We start from the raw sequence: 20,825 nt of genomic DNA on the forward strand, positions 1-20,825 counted from the left end.
TGTGAAACACTGGGTACACCTTCCAGTAAGTACTTGCCACCATTTGTCAAGATTTCTTTTTCACGCAGTGTTTATTGAGACCGCACTCAGGTAGACAGGAATAATAGATCCATTCTTTTTTAATGGATCAAAGCCCACAGGTGTGATTAATCGATTAATCATTAATTGATTCAATCCCCATATATATATATATATATATATATATATATATATATATATATATATATCAAGATGGACAGACACTAGGGCTTAGTTACTCTTTCAGCTTTTCTTGTTAAACTTCATGTCATAATTTGGGGTTAGTGTTCAGCACATACTGGTACATAAGAGGCATGAAGGAATTAAGGGATCTTTTTAGAAGCCTGTGGCAAAAAGTAAGGCAATATTCCAGAATGAATGTAAGATAGTATGTAACTGAGAACAACACATCCACAGCTCCTGACTGCAGCTCCTTGTTTTGGTCGTGTTGTACCATCCAAGCGGTGTCATTCCCGTCTAATCTGCCTCGCTCTTTGAACTGGCTCCAAAATAGGGCCCCAGATTTGTTATGCTGTACACACTTACTTCAGACCTGCTTATCAAACCTGTTAGGGAATAAGCTTACATAGGAGTGCCCTAATGTTGGCTAATTGCATAGGAGTGGCCTAATGTTGGCTAATAGAAATGTGGTATAACTCCAACAATCGGTTTTGCTTTGAATTTATTTTGCTGAATTGCCAGTACTGTACCCTGTTCCCTGTGTGTAGGTCCCCTCCATTGTGACTTGGCAAGGTGTATCTGATTATTTTGGTTGTATGTATGTGTACAGGTGATCGCCAAATCCACACTTTTTTCTCTAAGGTCTTTTTATAATAATAATTTTAGCCAAATGGCCTCCTCTCATTCTTAAATTAAATACAGCACTTCAAGCAGAGTGAGTGTGAATCCAGCATCTATGTTTCAATACTCAATGTGCTTGATACATTAGAAGTAGCCTGGGTTTCAATACTTTGTCCTTCATTCATTATAAACAGCCTGGGTTTCAATACTCTGAGCTTGATACAGTAGAAACAGCCTGGGTTTCAATACTCTGTCCTTGATACATTAGAAACAGCCTGGGTTTCAATACTCTGTGCTTGATACATTAAAAACAGCCTGGGTTTCAATACTCTGTGCTTGATACAGTAGAAACAGCCTGGGTTTCAATACTCTGTGCTTGATACATTAAAAACAGCCTGGGTTTCAATACTCTGTCCTTGATACAGTAGAAACAGCCTGGGTTTCAATACTCTGTCCTTGATACATTAGAAACAGCCTGGGTTTCAATACTCTGTGCTTGATACAGTAGAAACAGCCTGGGTTTCAATACTCTGTCCTTGATACAGTAGAAACAGCCTGGGTTTCAATACTCTGTGCTTGATACAGTAGAAACAGCCTGGGTTTCAATACTCTGTCCTTGATACAGTAGAAACAGCCTGGGTTTCAATACTCTGTGCTTGATACAGTAGAAACAGCCTGGGTTTCAATACTCTGTCCTTGATACATTAGAAACAGCCTGGGTTTCAATACTCTGTGCTTGATACAGTAGAAACAGCCTGGGTTTCAATACTCTGTGCTTGATACAGTAGAAACAGCCTGGGTTTCAATACTCTGTGCTTGATACATTAAAAACAGCCTGGGTTTCAATACTCTGTCCTTGATACAGTAGAAACAGCCTGGGTTTCAATACTCTGTGCTTGATACATTAGAAACAGCCTGGGTTTCAATACTCTGTGCTTGATACAGTAGAAACAGCCTGGGTTTCAATACTCTGTCCTTGATACATTAGAAACAGCCTGGGTTTCAATACTCTGTCCTTGATACAGTAGAAACAGCCTGGGTTTCAATACTCTGTGCTTGATACAGTAGAAACAGCCTGGGTTTCAATACTCTGTCCTTGATACATTAGAAACAGCCTGGGTTTCAATACTCTGTGCTTGATACATTAGAAACAGCCTGGGTTTCAATACTCTGTGCTTGATACATTAGAAACAGCCTGGGTTTCAATACTCTGTGCTTGATTCATTATAAACAGCCTGGGTTTCAATACTCTGTGCTTGATACAGTAGAAACAGCCTGGGTTTCAATACTCTGTGCTTGATATATTAAAACTCTGTAGAGGTACCTTGAACATTAGGGAAAATGGTTTAAATAAACATGACAGATATTATTATTATTTGTTTATTTAGCAGACGCCTTTATCCAAGGCGACTTACAGAGACTAGGGTGTGTGAACTATGCATCAGCTGCAGAGTCACTTACAACTACGTCTCACCCGAAAGACGGAGCACAAGGAGGTTAAGTGACTTGCTCAGGGTCACACAATGAGTCAGTGGCTGAGGTGGGATTTGAACTGGGGACCTCCTGGTTACAAGCCCTTTTCTTTAACCACTGGACCACACATGGGAAAGATCATAATGCAAGTATATTGAATACACTGCATTTGTACTGTACCCTTTTCATATACATATACTGTATTGAATCTAACAGAGCACTCACAGCTACACACACTAACAGCATGTAATGTATTAAATCTTGAGTTAGCTGAAATGCAAGCGATCTTCAAAAGTTGCCGCTTGATGTTCAAAACAAGATTCTGTGAAACGGATACATTAAGATGATTTTCAGTTCAACCTTATTAGGGACACCAGATTACCAGAACAAAGAGCCAGCAATGTGGGGTAAATGAGTGTCTTCAGAACACAGAGCCAGCAATGTGGGGTAACTGAGTGTCTTCAGAACACAGAGCCAGCAATGTGGGGTGACTGAGTGTCTTCAGAACACAGAGCCAGCAATGTGGGGTAACTGAGTGTCTTCAGAACACAGAGCCAGCAATGTGGGGTAACTGAGTTTGTTCTTTATTTCAAGTTAAGGTCCTGTGTGGCGTCTTTTCAGTGTTGGCATGTGGTTCCTTGTGTTACAGACATGTTAAAGCTACTGAGGTCAAAGTAATGTGTGTAGTTTGAAGTAATGTAATGTTGTTGAAGCTGACACCCTGGGATCCTTCAAGAAGCTGCTTGATGAGGTTCTGGGATCAATAAGCTACTAACAACCAAAAGAGCAAGATGGGCTGAATGGCCTCCTCTCGTTTGTAAACTTTCTTATGTTCTTATGTTCTTATATTTATTTAAAAGACTTATTCGTACAAGTCAAATCTAAAATAAAGAAATACTAGACACAATACATTACATTGTTTCTTTTTTTATTTGTGAGGAAAGTACTTTATTATTACTATATTGAAAAAAAAAATGATTAATGTACCCATTGTTTTTAATCAACTTAAGAATGCCTCACTCTGTAGATATCTCTTTGCTTGTGTGTGTGTGTGTGTGTGTGTGTGTGTGTGTGTGTGTGCTGTTAAATGTTTAATCTCACACAGAGGTTGCTTATTGAGTTCATACATGTATGATGATGAAAAGGCTGTTGACCAACTGCAATGCTTGTTTTCTAGGAATTACAACTGTGCTCACAATGACAACAATCAACACTCACCTCAGAGAGACTCTGCCCAAGATCCCCTACGTTAAAGCCATAGATATGTATCTGATGGGCTGCTTCGTCTTCGTCTTCTTGGCATTACTGGAGTACGCTTTCGTAAACTACATCTTTTTTGGAAGAGGCCCACAGTTGCAGAAGAAACTTGCAGAGAAGATAGAAAAGGCCAACAATGACCGGTCCAAATATGAAGGCAACAAGGTAAGAGTGTGTTCTGTTCTGTGCCTTAGAATACGTGTAGCACTATACAAATACAGACTAGAACTCTAGCACTATACAAATACAGACTAGAACTCTAGCACTATACAAATACAGACTAGAACTCTAGCACTATACAAATACAGACTAGAACTCTGGCACTATACAAATACAGACTAGAACTCTAGCACTATACAAATACAGACTAGAACTCTAGCACTATACAAATACAGACTAGAACTCTAGCACTATACAAATACAGACTAGAACTCTAGCACTATACAAATACAGACTAGAACTCTAGCACTATACAAATACAGACTAGAACTCTGGCACTATACAAATACAGACTAGAACTCTGGCACTATACAAATACAGACTAGAACTCTAGCACTATACAAATACAGACTGGAACTCTGGCACTATACAAATACAGACTAGAACTCTAGCACTATACAAATACAGACTAGAACTCTAGCACTATACAAATACAGACTAGAACTCTAGCACTATACAAATACAGACTAGAACTCTAGCACTATACAAATACAGACTAGAACACTGGCACTATACAAATACAGACTAGAACACTGGCACTATACAAATACAGACTAGAACTCTAGCACTATACAAATACAGACTAGAACTCTGGCACTATACAAATACAGACTAAAACTATAGCACTATACAAATACAGACTAGAACTCTGGCACTATACAAATACAGACTAGAACTCTGGCACTATACAAATACAGACTAGAACTCTGGCACTATACAAATACAGACTAGAACTCTGGCACTATACAAATACAGACTAGAACTCTAGCACTATACAAATACAGACTAGAACTCTAGCACTATACAAATACAGACTAGAACTCTGGCACTATACAAATACAGACTAGAACTCTAGCACTATACAAATACAGACTAGGACTCTGGCACTATACAAATACAGACTAGAACTCTGGCACTATACAAATACAGACTAGAACTCTGGCACTATACAAATACAGACTAGAACTCTAGCACTATAAAAATACAGACTAGAACTCTGGCACTATACAAATACAGACTAGAACTCTAGCACTATACAAATACAGACTAGAACTCTGGCACTATACAAATACAGACTAGAACTCTAGCACTATACAAATACAGACTAGAACTCTAGCACTAGTAAAATACTGACTAGAACTCTGGCACTATACAAATACAGACTAGAACTCTAGCACTATACAAATACAGACTAGAACTCTGGCACTATACAAATACAGACTAGAACTCTAGCACTATACAAATACAGACTAGGACTCTGGCACTATACAAATACAGACTAGAACTCTGGCACTATACAAATACAGACTAGAACTCTGGCACTATACAAATACAGACTAGAACTCTGGCACTATACAAATACAGACTAGAACTCTAGCACTATACAAATACAGACTAGAACTCTAGCACTATACAAATACAGACTAGAACTCTGGCACTATACAAATACAGACTAAAACTCTAGCACTATACAAATACAGACTAGAACTCTGGCACTATACAAATACAGACTAGAACTCTGGCACTATACAAATACAGACTAGAACTCTAGCACTATACAAATACAGACTAGAACTCTGGCACTATACAAATACAGACTAGAACTCTAGCACTATACAAATACAGACTAGAACTCTAGCACTATACAAATACAGACTAGAACTCTGGCACTATACAAATACAGACTAGAACTCTGGCACTATACAAATACAGACTAGGACTCTGGCACTATACAAATACAGACTAGAACTCTAGCACTATACAAATACAGACTATAAATAATTAACAGCTTCTTATATGAAAAATAACATATTATTTCAGGTAACACTTTACATGGTGTCTCTAATTACTATGCATTTACATGGCACTTACATCATAAATACATGTGTACTTACACACAATTAGTGTTTTTATGCACAGTTACAATGTACTTAATGTATCAGAAAAGGCCTAGGGTTATGTCCTGCAAAATGATTTACACATTAGGAATAATAACATTGTGATTATGTGTAAGTAGACATGCATTTGTATACAACACACACACGCAGAGCTGTGCTGGTATGGTGGCATCTGCACAGGTCAGAAGACTTGTTAGCCAATGAGATAGCTCCCTCTATTCTTGCCATTTTTTACAGCTAATGAGATGTGCTGTAACGCTGTGTGCTGATGAAGGCAGCTGGTGGCAGCTGCTCAAGTGGAATTGATTAAATATGTTCAGGTGTGGTGCATTAGCCACTGCTGCTAAAATAATCCAGTGAAAGCTTCGTGACACCAACAAAGGTTCTGCAAACACACCTTCTCAAACCAGGTGACACCATGGCTCCAGGTTCACAGTCAGGGGCAGTCCACTTGTTTTTATCTTACATGCCAAAGCATTCATGCATTTCCAAAACACTAGACTTTAACATAACTTTGAGGTATGCTTACTTCTATGAAGTTTTAATTCTCAGCTTCCTTGTGCTTTAAAATCCTAATACTTGCATTTCTTTCCAAACACAAAGACCTGGTGTTCATAGTGAATGCTAAAGAACCGCTGGTGAAGCGTGTGGCATTATTTAATCATGTGCAGGCTCTATATTAGACTGTTGAAAGGGTATCTAGAGAAAATAATGCAGACTATTGTAGTATTTGATTTATTGGCCTTTTCTGTAGCGAGTTCAATGATAAATAAAATATATGCGGCACAGTAAGTCATGCTGCAATTATTATTAAAGTGTCTGCATTTGCAGATTTATGAGATTTGGCTTTGTACTTGACACAAATATTTTAAATTAAATTAATACAATACGTCATGTAAAAACAGCTGAACTATAGAATACAGTTTAACTTTTTATTGTCATTATTATAATAATGGTCATTATTTAAAATCTATAAACATAAGTGTATGTTGTCTAAAGCCATTTTAATTGCAGAACTTTTAAGGTGGACAGAGAAGTGGGTGTATGACAGCGATGGCAGCCAAAAGGGTCACAGCTTTGACAATATCGTCTGCTGTTTTATTCTGGAGAAAAGCATACTGCTTTTTGACTAACAGCTGTCATAATGAATACTGGTCATATTGTTGTGAGCTCCACAAAGCATATTAGAACTGTACTTTAATAAAGGGATGCTATAGGCCTGTTTTTAATTGAACATCTTATAAAGGAGTTGTACTGTTCAAACCAGATCTCCTGCATCTGAAGCCCACACTCACACATGACTATAATGTTTTATGCAAATGGATTGACAGATCAACTGTAATATGCTGTTGCAAGTTATTTTCAGTCACAAGACAGTTGGTTTGAGTGCCGATTTCCAGGTTCTTCAGTATCCAAGACCATTAATAACTTGGATTTCACAAGTAGCCTGTCTCAATGGGCCATTCTGGAGAACATACTTCACCCCCAGCTTTCTTAACAATTTAAACGCCTTTTAGACTTCTCACATTGGGTCAGTGCCACCCTGGTGCTTGTTAATGAAGGTGTCATTGGGTCAGTGCCACCCTGGTGCTTGCTACTGAAGGTGTCATTGGGTCAGTGCACCCTGGTGCTTGCTAGTGAAGGTGTCATTGTGTCAGTGCCACCCTGGTGCTTGCTACTGAAGGTGTCATTGGATCAGTGCTACCCTGGTGCTTGCTAGTGAAGATGTCATTGGGTCAGTGCCACCCTGGTGCTTTCTAGTGAAGGTGTCATTGGGTCAGTGCCACCCTGGTGCTTGCTAGTGAAGGTTCATTGGATCAGTGCTACCCTGGTGCTTGCTAGTGAAGGTGTCATTGGGTCAGTGCCACCCTGGTGCTTGCTAGTGAAGGTGTCATTGGATCAGTGCCACCCTGGTGCTTGCTAGTGAAGGTGTCATTGGATCAGTGCTACCCTGGTGCTTGCTAGTGAAGGTGTCATTGTGTCAGTGCCATCCTGGTGCTTGCCAGTGAAGGTGTCATTGGGTCAGTGCCACCCTGGTGCTTGCTAGTGAAGGTGTCATTGGGTCAGTGCCACCCTGGTGCTTGCTAGTGAAGATGTCACTGGATCAGTGCCACCCTGGTGCTTTCTAGTGAAGGTGTCATTGGGTCAGTGCCACCCTGGTGCTTGCTAGTGAAGGTTCATTGGATCAGTGCTACCCTGGTGCTTGCTAGTGAAGGTGTCATTGTGTCAGTGCCATCCTGGTGCTTGCCAGTGAAGGTGTCATTGGGTCAGTGCCACCCTGGTGCTTGCTAGTGAAGGTGTCATTGGGTCAGTGCCACCCTGGTGCTTGCTAGTGAAGATGTCACTGGATCAGTGCCACCCTGGTGCTTTCTAGTGAAGGTGTCATTGGGTCAGTGCCACCCTGGTGCTTGCTAGTGAAGGTTCATTGGATCAGTGCTACCCTGGTGCTTGCTAGTGAAGGTGTCATTGGGTCAGTGCCACCCTGGTGCTTTCCAGTGAAGGTGTCATTGGGTCAGTGCCACCCTGGTGCTTGCTAGTGAAGGTTCATTGGATCAGTGCTACCCTGGTGCTTGCTAGTGAAGGTGTCATTGGGTCAGTGCCACCCTGGTGCTTTCCAGTGAAGGTGTCATTGGGTCAGTGCCACCATGGTGCTTGCTAGTGAAGGTGTCATTGGATCAGTGCCACCCTGGTGCTTGCTAGTGAAGGTGTCATTGGATCAGTGCCACCCTGGTGCTTTCTAGTGAAGGTGTCATTGGGTCAGTGCCACCCTGGTGCTTGCCAGTGAAGGTGTCATTGAGTCAGTGCCACCCTGGTGTTTGCTAGTGAAGGTTCATTGGATCAGTGCACCCTGGTGCTTGCTAGTGAAGATGTCATTGTGTCAGTGCCACCCTGGTGCTTGCCAGTGAAGGTGTCATTGGGTCAGTGCCACCCTGGTGCTTGCTAGTGAAGGTTCATTGGATCAGTGCACCCTGGTGCTTGCTAGTGAAGGTGTCAATGGGTCAGTGCCACCCTGGTGCTTGCCAGTGAAGGTGTCATTGGGTCAGTGCCACACTGGTGCTTGCTAGTGAAGGTTCATTGGGTCAGTGCCACCCTGGTGATAATGAGGTAACATGTTGATGGGATTATTAGCGAGGATCCTGTTGACGTGTTTTCCTTGTGTAGGTAATGTAGTTACATGTACATTCTGGCCTGCATTAAAAGATGTATATGTTAAGTACATTGTAACTATGTATAATACCATCGTAATTGTGTGTAAGTACACATGTATTTACATATATAACTACTATGTAAATACACAGTCATTAGAGAAACTTAATGTAAAGTGTTACCTTTAGACAGACAGACAGACAGACAGACAGACAGACAGACAGACAGACAGAATGGGAATTATTCTTAAATAAAGTGCAGATGAAGAGTTTTGTTCTTTGTTTGTTTGTTTTTTATTATTTTTGTTTTTTCTAACAATAGTCTGTTCTGGAAGGAGGCAATTGCAAACCATCCGTAAAACAGTCCAATCAGGTGCAAGGGCATCGACACTCGTGTGCGGTGAGTGTGTGCGATGACTGTTCCTCTGTCAACATTCCCTGAGGAAGAGTCCTCCTCCAATCCCTGCTCACTGTCAACATTCCCTGAGGAAGAGTCCTCCTCCAATCCCTGCTCACTGTCAACATTCCCTAAGGAAGAGTCCTCCTCCAATCCCTGCTCACTGTCAACATTCCCTAAGGAAGAGTCCTCCTCCAATCCCTGCTCACTGTCAACATTCCCTGAGGAAGAGTCCTCCTCCAATCCCTGCTCACTGTCAACATTCCCTGAGGAAGAGTCCTCCTCCAATCCCTGCTCACTGTCAACATTCCCTAAGGAAGAGTCCTCCTCCAATCCCTGCTCACTGTCAACATTCCCTGAGGAAGAGTCCTACCCCAATCCCTGCTCACTGTCAACATTCCCTAAGGAAGAGTCCTCCTCCAATCCCTGCTCACTGTCAACATTCCCTAAGGAAGAGTCCTCCACCAATCCCTGCTCACTGTCAACATTCCCTAAGGAAGAGTCCTCCTCCAATCCCTGCTCACTGTCAACATTCCCTGAGGAAGAGTCCTCCACCAATCCCTGCTCACTGTCAACATTCCCTAAGGAAGAGTCCTCCTCCAATCCCTGCTCACTGTCAACATTCCCTGAGGAAGAGTCCTCCTCCAATCCCTGCTCACTGTCAACATTCCCTAAGGAAGAGTCCTCCTCCAATCCCTGCACACTGTCAACATTCCCTGAGGAAGAGTCCTACCCCAATCCCTGCTCACTGTCAACATTCCCTGAGGAAGAGTCCTACCCCAATCCCTGCTCACTGTCAACATTCCCTGAGGAAGAGTCCTCCACCAATCCCTGCTCACTGTCAACATTCCCTGAGGAAGAGTCCTCCACCAATCCCTGCTCACTGTCAACATTACCTGAGGAAGAGTCCTACCCCAATCCCTGCTCACTGTCAACATTCCCTGAGGAAGAGTCCTCCCCCAATCCCTGCTCACTGTCAACATTCCCTGAGGAAGAGTCCTCCCCCAATCCCTGCTCACTGTCAACATTCCCTGAGGAAGAGTCCTCCACCAATCCCTGCTCACTGTCAACATTACCTGAGGAAGAGTCCTCCACCAATCCCTGCTCACTGTCAACATTCCCTGAGGAAGAGTCCTCCCCCAATCCCTGCTCACTGTCAACATTCCCTGAGGAAGAGTCCTCCTCCAATCCCTGCTCACTGTCAACATTCCCTGAGGAAGAGTCCTCCACCAATCCCTGCTCACTGTCAACATTCCCTAAGGAAGGCTCATATCACACCACCTCTGAAAATGAATCCATTCTATCCATTTCATACATTTCAAAGATGCTGTTCTCATCTTTTTGAAGTCTAATTCCACCAATTGTGCCATCATTAATGTGTAATTGGGGTCATGTGATTCTCCTCTCTGTGCTTGTGTGCACAGGGTTCTATTTTGTTTCATACAGGTTTGTGGTTGTTGTCTGTTTACTTCTTTTTTTCATTCAAAGGTACCAGAACTCTTGAGCTATGTGTAATATATATTATTTTGATGCTCGGTTTTCCCCAACTAAAATAATTTGTATATCTTTCATGAATGTATAAGATGCCTAGAATTGCCTCATATAGTCAATGCTATGATAACAGATGACGTATTTACAAAATGAGCGGACATACTGTTTTATTTTCTGTTGTTTGGTAAGAAGTACGCCTCAGAGCTTTTCTTCACTGTACTGCTAGTTGTGGATAGGCCAACACCATTAAAAATGACATTTAAACAAATGGCATCTCCATTCTCAAATGCCTGTCTTTGAGCATCCCCAGCTTCCAAATCCTCCAAGAGAAATAAACAAAACCAGAAAAACACATACATTGTATATGCCAGCCTTATTGAAAAATGCAGGGCATTTGGGAAATGGTTCTCTCTTAAATTGTGTATTTTTGTAAAGCTTATTCCCTGCTATCTTTTACAGCATATGAGCAATTTTCAGGTGGCATTTGCAAATGAAGCAGTCAGTGCCCTGTAAAAAGAAAACAAAGAAAACAACCAAGCAAACCTGCTTTCCAGTTTCTGAAGAGCTGTGGTTTAAGAGGATCTTGCTGTGATTCCTGTTTTAACAATGTGCACACCCGCTTTCCAGTTTCTGAAGAGCTGTGGTTTAAGAGGATCTTGCTCTGATTCCTGTTTTAACAATGTGCACACCCGCTTTCCAGTTTCTGAAGAGCTGTGGTTTAAGAGGATCTTGCTGTGATTCCTGTTTTAACAATGTGCACACCCGCTTTCCAGTTTCTGAAGAGCTGTGGTTTAAGAGGATCTTGCTGTGATTCCTGTTTTGCTTCGTGTTTAAATACTGAGAAACCCCAATCTTGTATACTGTTATATACGTTACTTGTATGCCTCCCCAGGCTTAAAATACAATTCCTATCATTTTTTAATGAGTAGATTGCAGAATGTCCAATTATTTTGACAGCTCCACAATAGTAGGGCAGTGTAAATATAAATATATATATATATATATATATATATATATATATATATATATATATATATATATATATATATATATATATATTTATATATATATATATATATATATATATATTATTTTATCTTATTGTATTTGTATAGAGAGCATGGGCAGTATTTACTGTAAATAGGCAGTTAATTATAAAGTGTGGGGGACTGTACGTTACCGTGAAATTATGGTAACTCAATCATTTTTCTGTGCGAGGTCTGTTTATATAAAAAACAGGCAGAAAATGTTTAATTAAAAATATGTATGTAGTTAAAACATGATGTATACTTTACTATTATTGGTAGACATCTATTTGAGTTGTTTTATTAATTTTTATAAAAATAAGATTATAAAAATATAAATAATTTCACGGGGCTCTATCTGTAAAGAATGAGTTGTGTTTAAAATGACGCTGGCTCTCCAAACATACTATATGCTAGACGTTGTCACGAGCATTTCACATGTTTCCAGATCGAGCCCAAGCTTCTTAACAGTGAAAGCTAGTAACCCTATTACATTCTATCTGACATTGCACACACGCTGCTCTACAATCATGTACAGCATGGTAGGCTAGTAAAGCACAGTATGACCCCCTTCTTTTTTTTTTTTTTTTTTAATTTAGTGGTCGCCAATGGTTTTTACCCCAGTTTTCTCCCCAATTTGGAATGCCCAATTATTATTTTTATCCCGGATCACCGCTGCAAACCCCCGGCGACTCAGGAAACGGAGGCTGGAACATGCGTCCTCTGAAACGTGTTCCTGCCAATCCGTCATTTTTTGTACTGCGGATCCACAGCAAAGCCACCAGATCTATAGTGCCGGAGGACAACACAGATCTGAAATGCTCCACTGCAGAGCCTATCAGCCACAGGGGTCGCTGGTGCGCAGTGAACCGTGAATTGCCCTGCGACCTAATCCCTCCCTACCCGAGCGGCGCTCGGCCAATTGTGCGCTGCCCCCTAGGAACCACCGGTTAAGGTCAACAATAAGTATGACCACCTTCTTTAAACCAAACTACAGATGGACGGTATATACAGAATTATGGACACGAGCAACCACACAAACCTAAGCTCAATTTTGTAACTTTTTACTCAAGTTGTAATTTACCATATCACCAAGATCTGGGGACGTTTTTGCTAATGGTAGTAAAGTGTGGGAGATGCAACCCTTACACTTTACAGATCCACCTCAGCGGATCACTGTATAGCTTCTGTATTCGCTGCATTGTTCTCCTTTGATTGTCCTGTATAGCTGTGGTTCTGTATTCATTGCATGGCTCTCCTTTGATTGACCTGTATAGCTGTGGTTCTGTATTCACTGCATTGTTCTCCTTTGATTGTCCTGTATAGCTGTGGTTCTGTATTCATTGCATGGCTCTCCTTTGATTGTCCTGTATAGCTGTGGTTCTGTATTTGCTGCATTGTTCTCCTTTGATTGTCCTGTATAGCTGTGGTTCTGTATTCATTGCATGGCTCTCCTTTGATTGTCCTGTATAGCTGTGGTTCTGTATTCATTGCATGGCTCTCCTTTGATTGACCTGTATAGCTGTGGTTCTGTATTCACTGCATTGTTCTCCTTTGATTGTCCTGTATAGCTGTGGTTCTGTATTCATTGCATGGCTCTCCTTTGATTGTCCTGTATAGCTGTGGTTCTGTATTCATTGCATGGCTCTCCTTTGATTGTCCTGTATAGCTGTGGTTCTGTATTCATTGCATTGCTCTCCTTTGATTGTCCTGTATAGCTGTGGTTCTGTATTCACTGCATTGCTCTCCTTTGATTGTCCTGTATAGCTGTGGTTCTGTATTCACTGCATGGCTCTCCTTTGATTGTCCTGTATAGCTGTGGTTCTGTATTCACTGCATTGCTCTCCTTTGATTGTCCTGTATAGCTGTGGTTCTGTATTTGCTGCATTGCTCTCCTTTGATTGTCCTGTATAGCTGTGGTTCTGTATTCATTGCATTGTTCTCCTTTGATTGTCATGTATAGCTGTGGTTCTGTATTCACTGCATTGCTCTCCTTTGATTGTCCTGTATAGCTGTGGTTCTGTATTTGCTGCATTGCTCTCCTTTGATTGTCCTGTATAGCTGTGGTTCTGTATTCATTGCATTGCTCTCCTTTGATTGTCCTGTATAGCTGTGGTTCTGTATTCATTGCATTGCTCTCCTTTGATTGTCCTGTATAGCTGTGGTTCTGTATTCACTGCATTGCTCTCCTTTGATTGTCCTGTATAGCTGTGGTTCTGTATTTGCTGCATTGCTCTCCTTTGATTGTCCTGTATAGCTGTGGTTCTGTATTTGCTGCATTGCTCTCCTTTGATTGTCCTGTATAGCTGTGGTTCTGTATTCACTGCATTGCTCTCCTTTGATTGTCCTGTATAGCTGTGGTTCTGTATTTGCTGCATTGCTCTCCTTTGATTATCCTGTATAGCTGTGGTTCTGTATTTGCTGCATTGTTCTCCTTTGATTGTCCTGTATAGCTGTGGTTCTGTATTCATTGCATTGCTCTCCTTTGATTGTCCTGTATAGCTGTGGTTCTGTATTCATTGCATTGCTCTCCTTTGATTGTCCTGTATAGCTGTGGTTCTGTATTCATTGCATTGTTCTCCTTTGATTGTCCTGTATAGCTGTGGTTCTGTATTCGTTGCATGGCTCTCCTTTGATTGTCCTGTATAGCTGTGGTTCTGTATTCATTGCATTGTTCTCCTCCTGGATGGATACCCTTCTTATTTAGACCCTTTGGAAGCATGTGATAGAGAAGCAGTCTTGGGATAACCTCAATGGTGATGTTCTTGACTGTCTAATGAGTGGAATTCCCACTGGATCTCGATCAATCTCGACAGGCATGCACTTTAGAAACGTAATAAAGAATAAAAGAATAGTGTTGCATGTACTGGCTGGATAATCCAAAATCCAATGCCATTTTACTCTATTTTTTTATTACATTTTATTTAATTTGATGTATTATTTGTGGTAAAGCATTACTTGTCACACTTACCATTTTCCATGTGCTCCATTTCATACATGAATCATACAACCAACACAAAACAATAACATGTTGATATACTTTTCCACCTAGATGGACGCTCATGGCAACATCTTGCTAACCAGTCTGGAGATTCACAACGAAGTGGCAGGAAATGAGATAACCACCAGTGTTAGCGAGTCCAGGAATTCCTCAATGGCCTTTGACAACTCAGGAATCCAGTACAGGAAACAGAGCATGCCTCGGGATGCAACGGCCCATCACAGCAGGGACAGGAATGCCCAGCTGAAGAAGAGTCGTCTGAGGAGAAGGTCATCACAGCTGAAAATCAAAATCCCAGATCTGACTGATGTGAACGCCATTGACAGGTGGTCGAGAATAGTGTTCCCTGCTGCGTTTACACTCTTCAACATCATCTATTGGCTTTACTATGTCAATTAAGGGACAGCTTGGACTCTCTATACCAGGGGTTAAAAGTGTTACCTTTTTGTTTTGTTTTGTTTTTTGTTTTTAAATATACTTGCAATCTCTAGGGTTTACAACAGATTGCAAACTTTCACAAAAAAAAGTAAAAAAAAAAAAAAAGTAAAATAAAAAAACCTTTTGTACTACAATGTTGTATGAACAGATGCCCTCAGAGTATTTATAAGTCTTGAGACCGCTTGCATGATACACTGCCCTGGAATCACAAAAGCAGTCATTTTTTGTCTGCCATTATACCCAAAATAGGCTTGGCATTAAGAGTAACAGTATTACTTGATTAAAATAAGTTAGACCGCTGCATTATAACTGGGAGGACTGCAGTATTTAACCAGTAATCCATAAGTACACCTAAGCAATGAATTCTAGCTTTGGGTTGGATTTTCAGTTAACAGTAGGTCACTTCATAACAGTATCAGACTTCCCATGTCTTATACATATTATAGATTATTATGACTCATATTTATGCAAATGAAAGCATTCTGTTGTACATAGCCATGTTTTCAAAATAGCATATGCAATAGTGCTATAACACACACACACACACACACACACATATATATATATATATACTGCAATCTCTCTCTCTCGCTCTGTCTCTCTCTCTCTCTATATATATATACACACACATACATACATGGCGTATGCAGGTCTCCATGAGGCAGAACGTTTGATGTAAAATACTGTGTGCATTCTTGCTTACACCTCATGGGAAACATATTTCCTGAAGAATGGTCTGATAAATGTCTTAAACACCTCTTATAATTCTGGCACAGATAAAAAGAAATCATGTTTATTCACAAATTCGGTTTTGTAGCAGCACTGTAAATGTTTGTGCAGTTTTATTATTAATAGTAGAAGTATCATTATTGGTTTATTAAGATGCTATTAATAACAGACTACTGGATCTTTATTCAGACAGTAGATCGTTTCCCTGTCTCAGGTTATTTATATCTAATATGTATTATACTGTTTTAACACCCTTGCTTTTTTGTTTGGCCATTTGGATTATCAATAGAAAACTCCATCTCAACTGTAGTTAATTTGTAAGATATACAGACATATATTCCAGACATTGTTTTCTTCTCTTGTGCTCGATATTGTGACAGCATGGTGTCAGATTTTTTTTTTTGTGTGTGAATACATTTTTTTTTCATTTTGCTTAATTTTCTTTTTTGTCCAGTACGAGCACTTTCTATACTCATAGCCTACATCCAAGCTAATGATTGTGCATGTGCTCAGTAAAACAGTAATGACCATACAGTAGCATGTTCTATCACTGCAGAATATACACGACTGCATTCTCACAAATACATCTGCCCGTTTGTTAACTATCTCTCCAATCCTGTTCACAAATTAATTTATCTGCTTTGTTTGAAATGTTACTGTGTTGGTAGTTGAATGATTTATAATTATGAATACTATAATACATATTATTGTTATCATATTATTAATATTGTTTTTATTATTATCATTATTATCATAGTATTATTATTATTGTTGTTGTTATTAGTTAATATATTTAGACCTTGTAAATACTTTTAAAAACCTGTTGACAGTACTTTTTGTTTGTTTGTTTTTCAATAGTCTATTTTCTGAGATATGTGGGAAATCAATCATTTAAGTTTCTGTTTTTCCTGGTAGAATCAGCACCAGGGCATATTCTCTTTAAGATTAAATAAATAAATACATAAATAAGACATTGTAATTTTGGGAAAAGGAAAGAGACTTTTGCCATGCTTAAGGGGTTGCAAGCAGGTGTTTTAAAAGAATGTACCCTAAATAAAGAAGCCCTCACTGGATTGACTGGATTGTTTTGCTGTGGATTTCTTTTCCAGACTTTCTTATCCTTTTAACCAAGGGTAAACCGATTGGTCCAGCCACCATACTACGTATTCACTTCCTGTCCAACAGATAGTGAGTCCGGTCACGGTGAGCCTGAGGTGGGGACCTAATACTGGTGCACAGGAAGTGATAGTGTGGTGGCAGGAAAACAAAGTCTGGAACACAAAATGATAAGATTGTGAGAAAGATGTTCCTCTAAGGAGAGGTGTGTTACAAAACATTGGTGTTTGTGAAACGCTGTCACCTGACTGTGCAGTCCTTATCCTAAATGGAGTTTTAGCATCTCAGTTCGGGAAGGGCGACAGACCCCAATTCACTATACTGTCATTTACAGTTACCCCTTAGTCAGATTTCCCCAGATCAGTCTGAGTTACCTTTTCCAACAGCCAGGAGGCCACCATGATGTATAATGGAAATTAATTTTATTTGGAGTCATGTGAAGCACACGCAAGGTGTGGCATTGTCCTGGTGTGCTGAAATCAATGTTTCAAGTTGAATTTACTGAACTGTATGTTCACAAGTAAGATACTTATTTGTTCACTGAGCTTAGCACTAAAGCAAGTACTGAGTGCTTCAAGCTGTTCCTCAGAGCTTCAAAGAGCATTAAATGATGTGACAAATCTGCTCAGGAAGTTATTTTATTTTCTGAGGAAGAAATGTTTTACCTGGTGCTGTGAATCTTTTCCCCAAAATTTAAATGAATTCTTTAAACTGAAATCTAGAATATGCAGCATCTTTGTCCATCCGTAATGAGAAAATATTATTCATAATCATTTTTTATTTCAATGTTTGGGCCACAGAAGAATTGTTAAACCTGTATATCAGATATTTCTTTACTCTAAAATTAATTATTTCAAACCCTAGGTGTGCAGATTGTACTTTGATGAAAACATTGATAGAGGTATGTTAGAGGTACAGCTAGATATAGCACCCAATAAGAACTTTTTTAACAGGAGATATATTTTAAATTGTCTCTGATTCGGGTTTTGAGAGTACACAACGTTTTTTTAATTTATTTTAATTCTTTACTTTTTTCACTTAAAAGCAAAGTTACTTGAAATACTACGTTACTGGGATGCTAACTTAAAATTCTGAAATGCCTAGCCATCCTAGAAATTAGATCATTTCCTTCAGACGAGCGTTGTGAGTTTTCAAATGGGGGTGATCTTTTCTCAGGGGTTCAGTCATTGCATTTCAGAGAGGCTGTGATCTGTTCTCACAGCAAGCCCCTGTCAGCCCAATGCCAATGCTGCATGTGCAAGATCAATAGAAAAGAGAAGGTGACACACCCCGATGTAATGTCTGAGTGCTTTCAGTAATAAACTCCTTAGTTTCTGATAAACTGTTAACCGCGTGACTGCTTACCAGGATACTAAAGCTGATGATAAACTGCCACCTTCTCATTTGTTATTGTGCACTCAATCAATGTACACCAGGGGCTTAAGAGAGGGGGAGTAAAGAATTAAAGCATTACATTTCATTATCTAGATATACAGCCTGTTTTTATAAAAACATTGGCAAGCACAGATACTGCTTGGGCACATCATCATAAGCACAAGAAGATATTGCTGGAATGAGGTTGTACAGGACAGCCATACAGTATGCAGTGATTTCTACCTGAAGCCCTTGATGGGTATGTGGGTATACTCATTATATTGGCAGCACATGCATAGTGACTCAATATTCAGAACGTCTCACGTCACATTGTTTCCCCTCTGTTGCCAAGGTGCATTGTGGTCCTTTCAGACAATGTTCTCTGACCTTTACTTGTTGTACAAATCACTAAGATCTTGTTTTTTTTTGTTTTTTTTTCAGAAAGTGGACACCTATTTGTATTTTAATTTGTAGTTATTGGCAATGTTTACAGGAAGCTGCAAAAGGAAAGCCATACAGCTAGTCACTTTGGGTACCTTCTGTATTTGTATCCATTGTTGTAGATACTTGATCATTTTTGGCTGTCACTATATTTCTCAATCTGGATTCATTTACTTGACATCTGACTTTATACCAGAGGTGTAAACATTGTTAACCTCGAGGTAAACCCAGAAGACAAAAGAATGTTTTTTCACTTTTATTTTAATCTCTATCATGGCATCTGTATTTCTGTTACTGTTTGCATTCACAAACCTGGGTAAACAAGGTTTGACTGATAAGATGATCAGAGACCTGCCTTTAGGTTGACTGCAAGTGTTGAGTTAACACGCTGTACCAAACTCACATGTGAGCATCATACCTTTTTCTGTAGAAAAGCAATAAACAATTGTTTAAAATGACTTGTTTGGTTGTATACTTTGGGCCAGGACGTGTTACTAGTATTCTTTGCTAATAATAATCCTTCTTCAGGGTACCAGTACTGGAGCATCCCATACAAGGTAATTCTCTAGGACGACAAGCAAAAAACCAAACTGTATCTCAGTGAGCAATCAGTTAGACATCTGGCATAAGCATGCATCACAGTTTGGGACTGGTACAGTAGGTTTGAATGAGGTGGAGAGACAGGAGGTGGGATACTCATAGCATGGCACAGGTTGCAAAGAGAGGTACAGTAGGTTTGAATGAGGTGGAGAGACAGGAGGAGGTACACTCATAGCATGGCACAGGCTGCACAGAGAGGTACAGTAGGTTTGAATGAGGTGGAGAGACAGGAGGAGGTATACTCATAGCATGGCACAGGCTGTACAGAGAGGTACAGTAGGTTTGAATGAGGTGGAGAGACAGGCGGAGGTATACTCATAGCATGGCACAGGCTGCACAGAGAGGTACAGTAGGTTTGAATGAGGTGGAGAGACAGGAGGAGGTATACTCATAGCATGGCACAGGCTGCACAGAGAGGTACAGTAGGTTTGAATGAGGTGGAGAGACAGGAGGAGGTATACTCATAGCATGGCACAGGCTGCACAGAGAGGTACAGTAGGTTTGAATGAGGTGGAGAGACAGGAGGAGGTATACTCATAGCATGGCACAGGCTGTACAGAGAGGTACAGTAGGTTTGAATGAGGTGGAGAGACAGGAGGAGGTATACTCATAGCATGGCACAGGCTGCACAGAGAGGTACAGTAGGACAAAAACTGTCTTGGTCTTTATTTATGTCTTCAGGCCTCTGAAGTTCAGTTAATGTAAGCGGATTTTGTATAGTCAAAATCATGACTAAGTTTAGTAGATGCACTCTTGTCAAAACCTCCACCAATTCTACACCCAAAGTAATTTCACACGTTTATCACACAAGTATGAACCCACGGTCTTGCCATAGCCACCTCCCAATTTAGACCAAAATCCAATGTATGGCCCAGAGGACACTGACAATATTCTTAACTCTGATTCCCTTTCAGTTGAACAGTCCTACTCTCACTTCAAATCTGATTTAGCATCCAGTCACCATAGCAACTGAATCAGATTGCAAAGGTCTAATTAGCCAGAGATTCTGCTTTTCTCAGGCATGTGCTGTTATTGTAGATGTTTGTCTTTGTATCCCCAAAACACTGTGCTTCTCCAGCAAGCAGCCTGGTTTGCTTTCTGTTCATTAAATAAACCATGTGCATGTTTATTTTCAAAGCTGTGTTGTTTTATGTTTGCTCTTTGTCAGAGCCTCCATAGTCATTATCAATCTCATCCACTTCTGCTGTATTTGTTGACAAAGTCTCACTCTCTCTTGGTCTGTTGTTCATTAGAAGCATGTTATGTAACCAGTCTTTGTGTACTATCTGTACATATTCACGATATGGTGACCAATCTTGCATGTTAGGGAACTGAGCTCTATGTTAACTCTTTCATAAGCAGATACACTACTGGAGCTGTGTCCAGCTCTTTGTCTTCAGC

General features: G+C 40.2%; 1 protein-coding gene across 6 annotated transcripts in view; it reads left to right on the forward strand.

Annotated features, from left to right (window-relative positions):
- LOC117405846 (gamma-aminobutyric acid receptor subunit beta-3) overlaps positions 1 to 19,282 on the forward strand; it is a 94,371-nt gene extending 75,089 nt beyond the window's left edge. For 4 of the 6 annotated variants that reach the window (XM_059030371.1, XM_059030375.1, XM_059030373.1 and 1 more), the window contains 3 exons: positions 3,470 to 3,714; positions 9,135 to 9,212; positions 14,778 to 19,282. In XM_059030371.1, coding sequence (XP_058886354.1) covers positions 3,470 to 3,714; positions 9,135 to 9,212; positions 14,778 to 15,125 — 671 coding nt within the window. In that variant the 3' untranslated portion in view covers positions 15,126 to 19,282. The remainder of the gene's footprint in view (positions 1 to 3,469; positions 3,715 to 9,134; positions 9,213 to 14,777) is intronic. The other 2 variants (XM_059030372.1, XM_059030374.1) reach the window with 1 other exon arrangement.
- Positions 19,283 to 20,825: the final 1,543 nt, after the last annotated feature.

The sequence above is a fragment of the Acipenser ruthenus genome, chromosome 9, assembly GCF_902713425.1.
Source record: "Acipenser ruthenus chromosome 9, fAciRut3.2 maternal haplotype, whole genome shotgun sequence".
Classification (NCBI taxonomy): Eukaryota; Metazoa; Chordata; class Actinopteri; order Acipenseriformes; family Acipenseridae; genus Acipenser; species Acipenser ruthenus.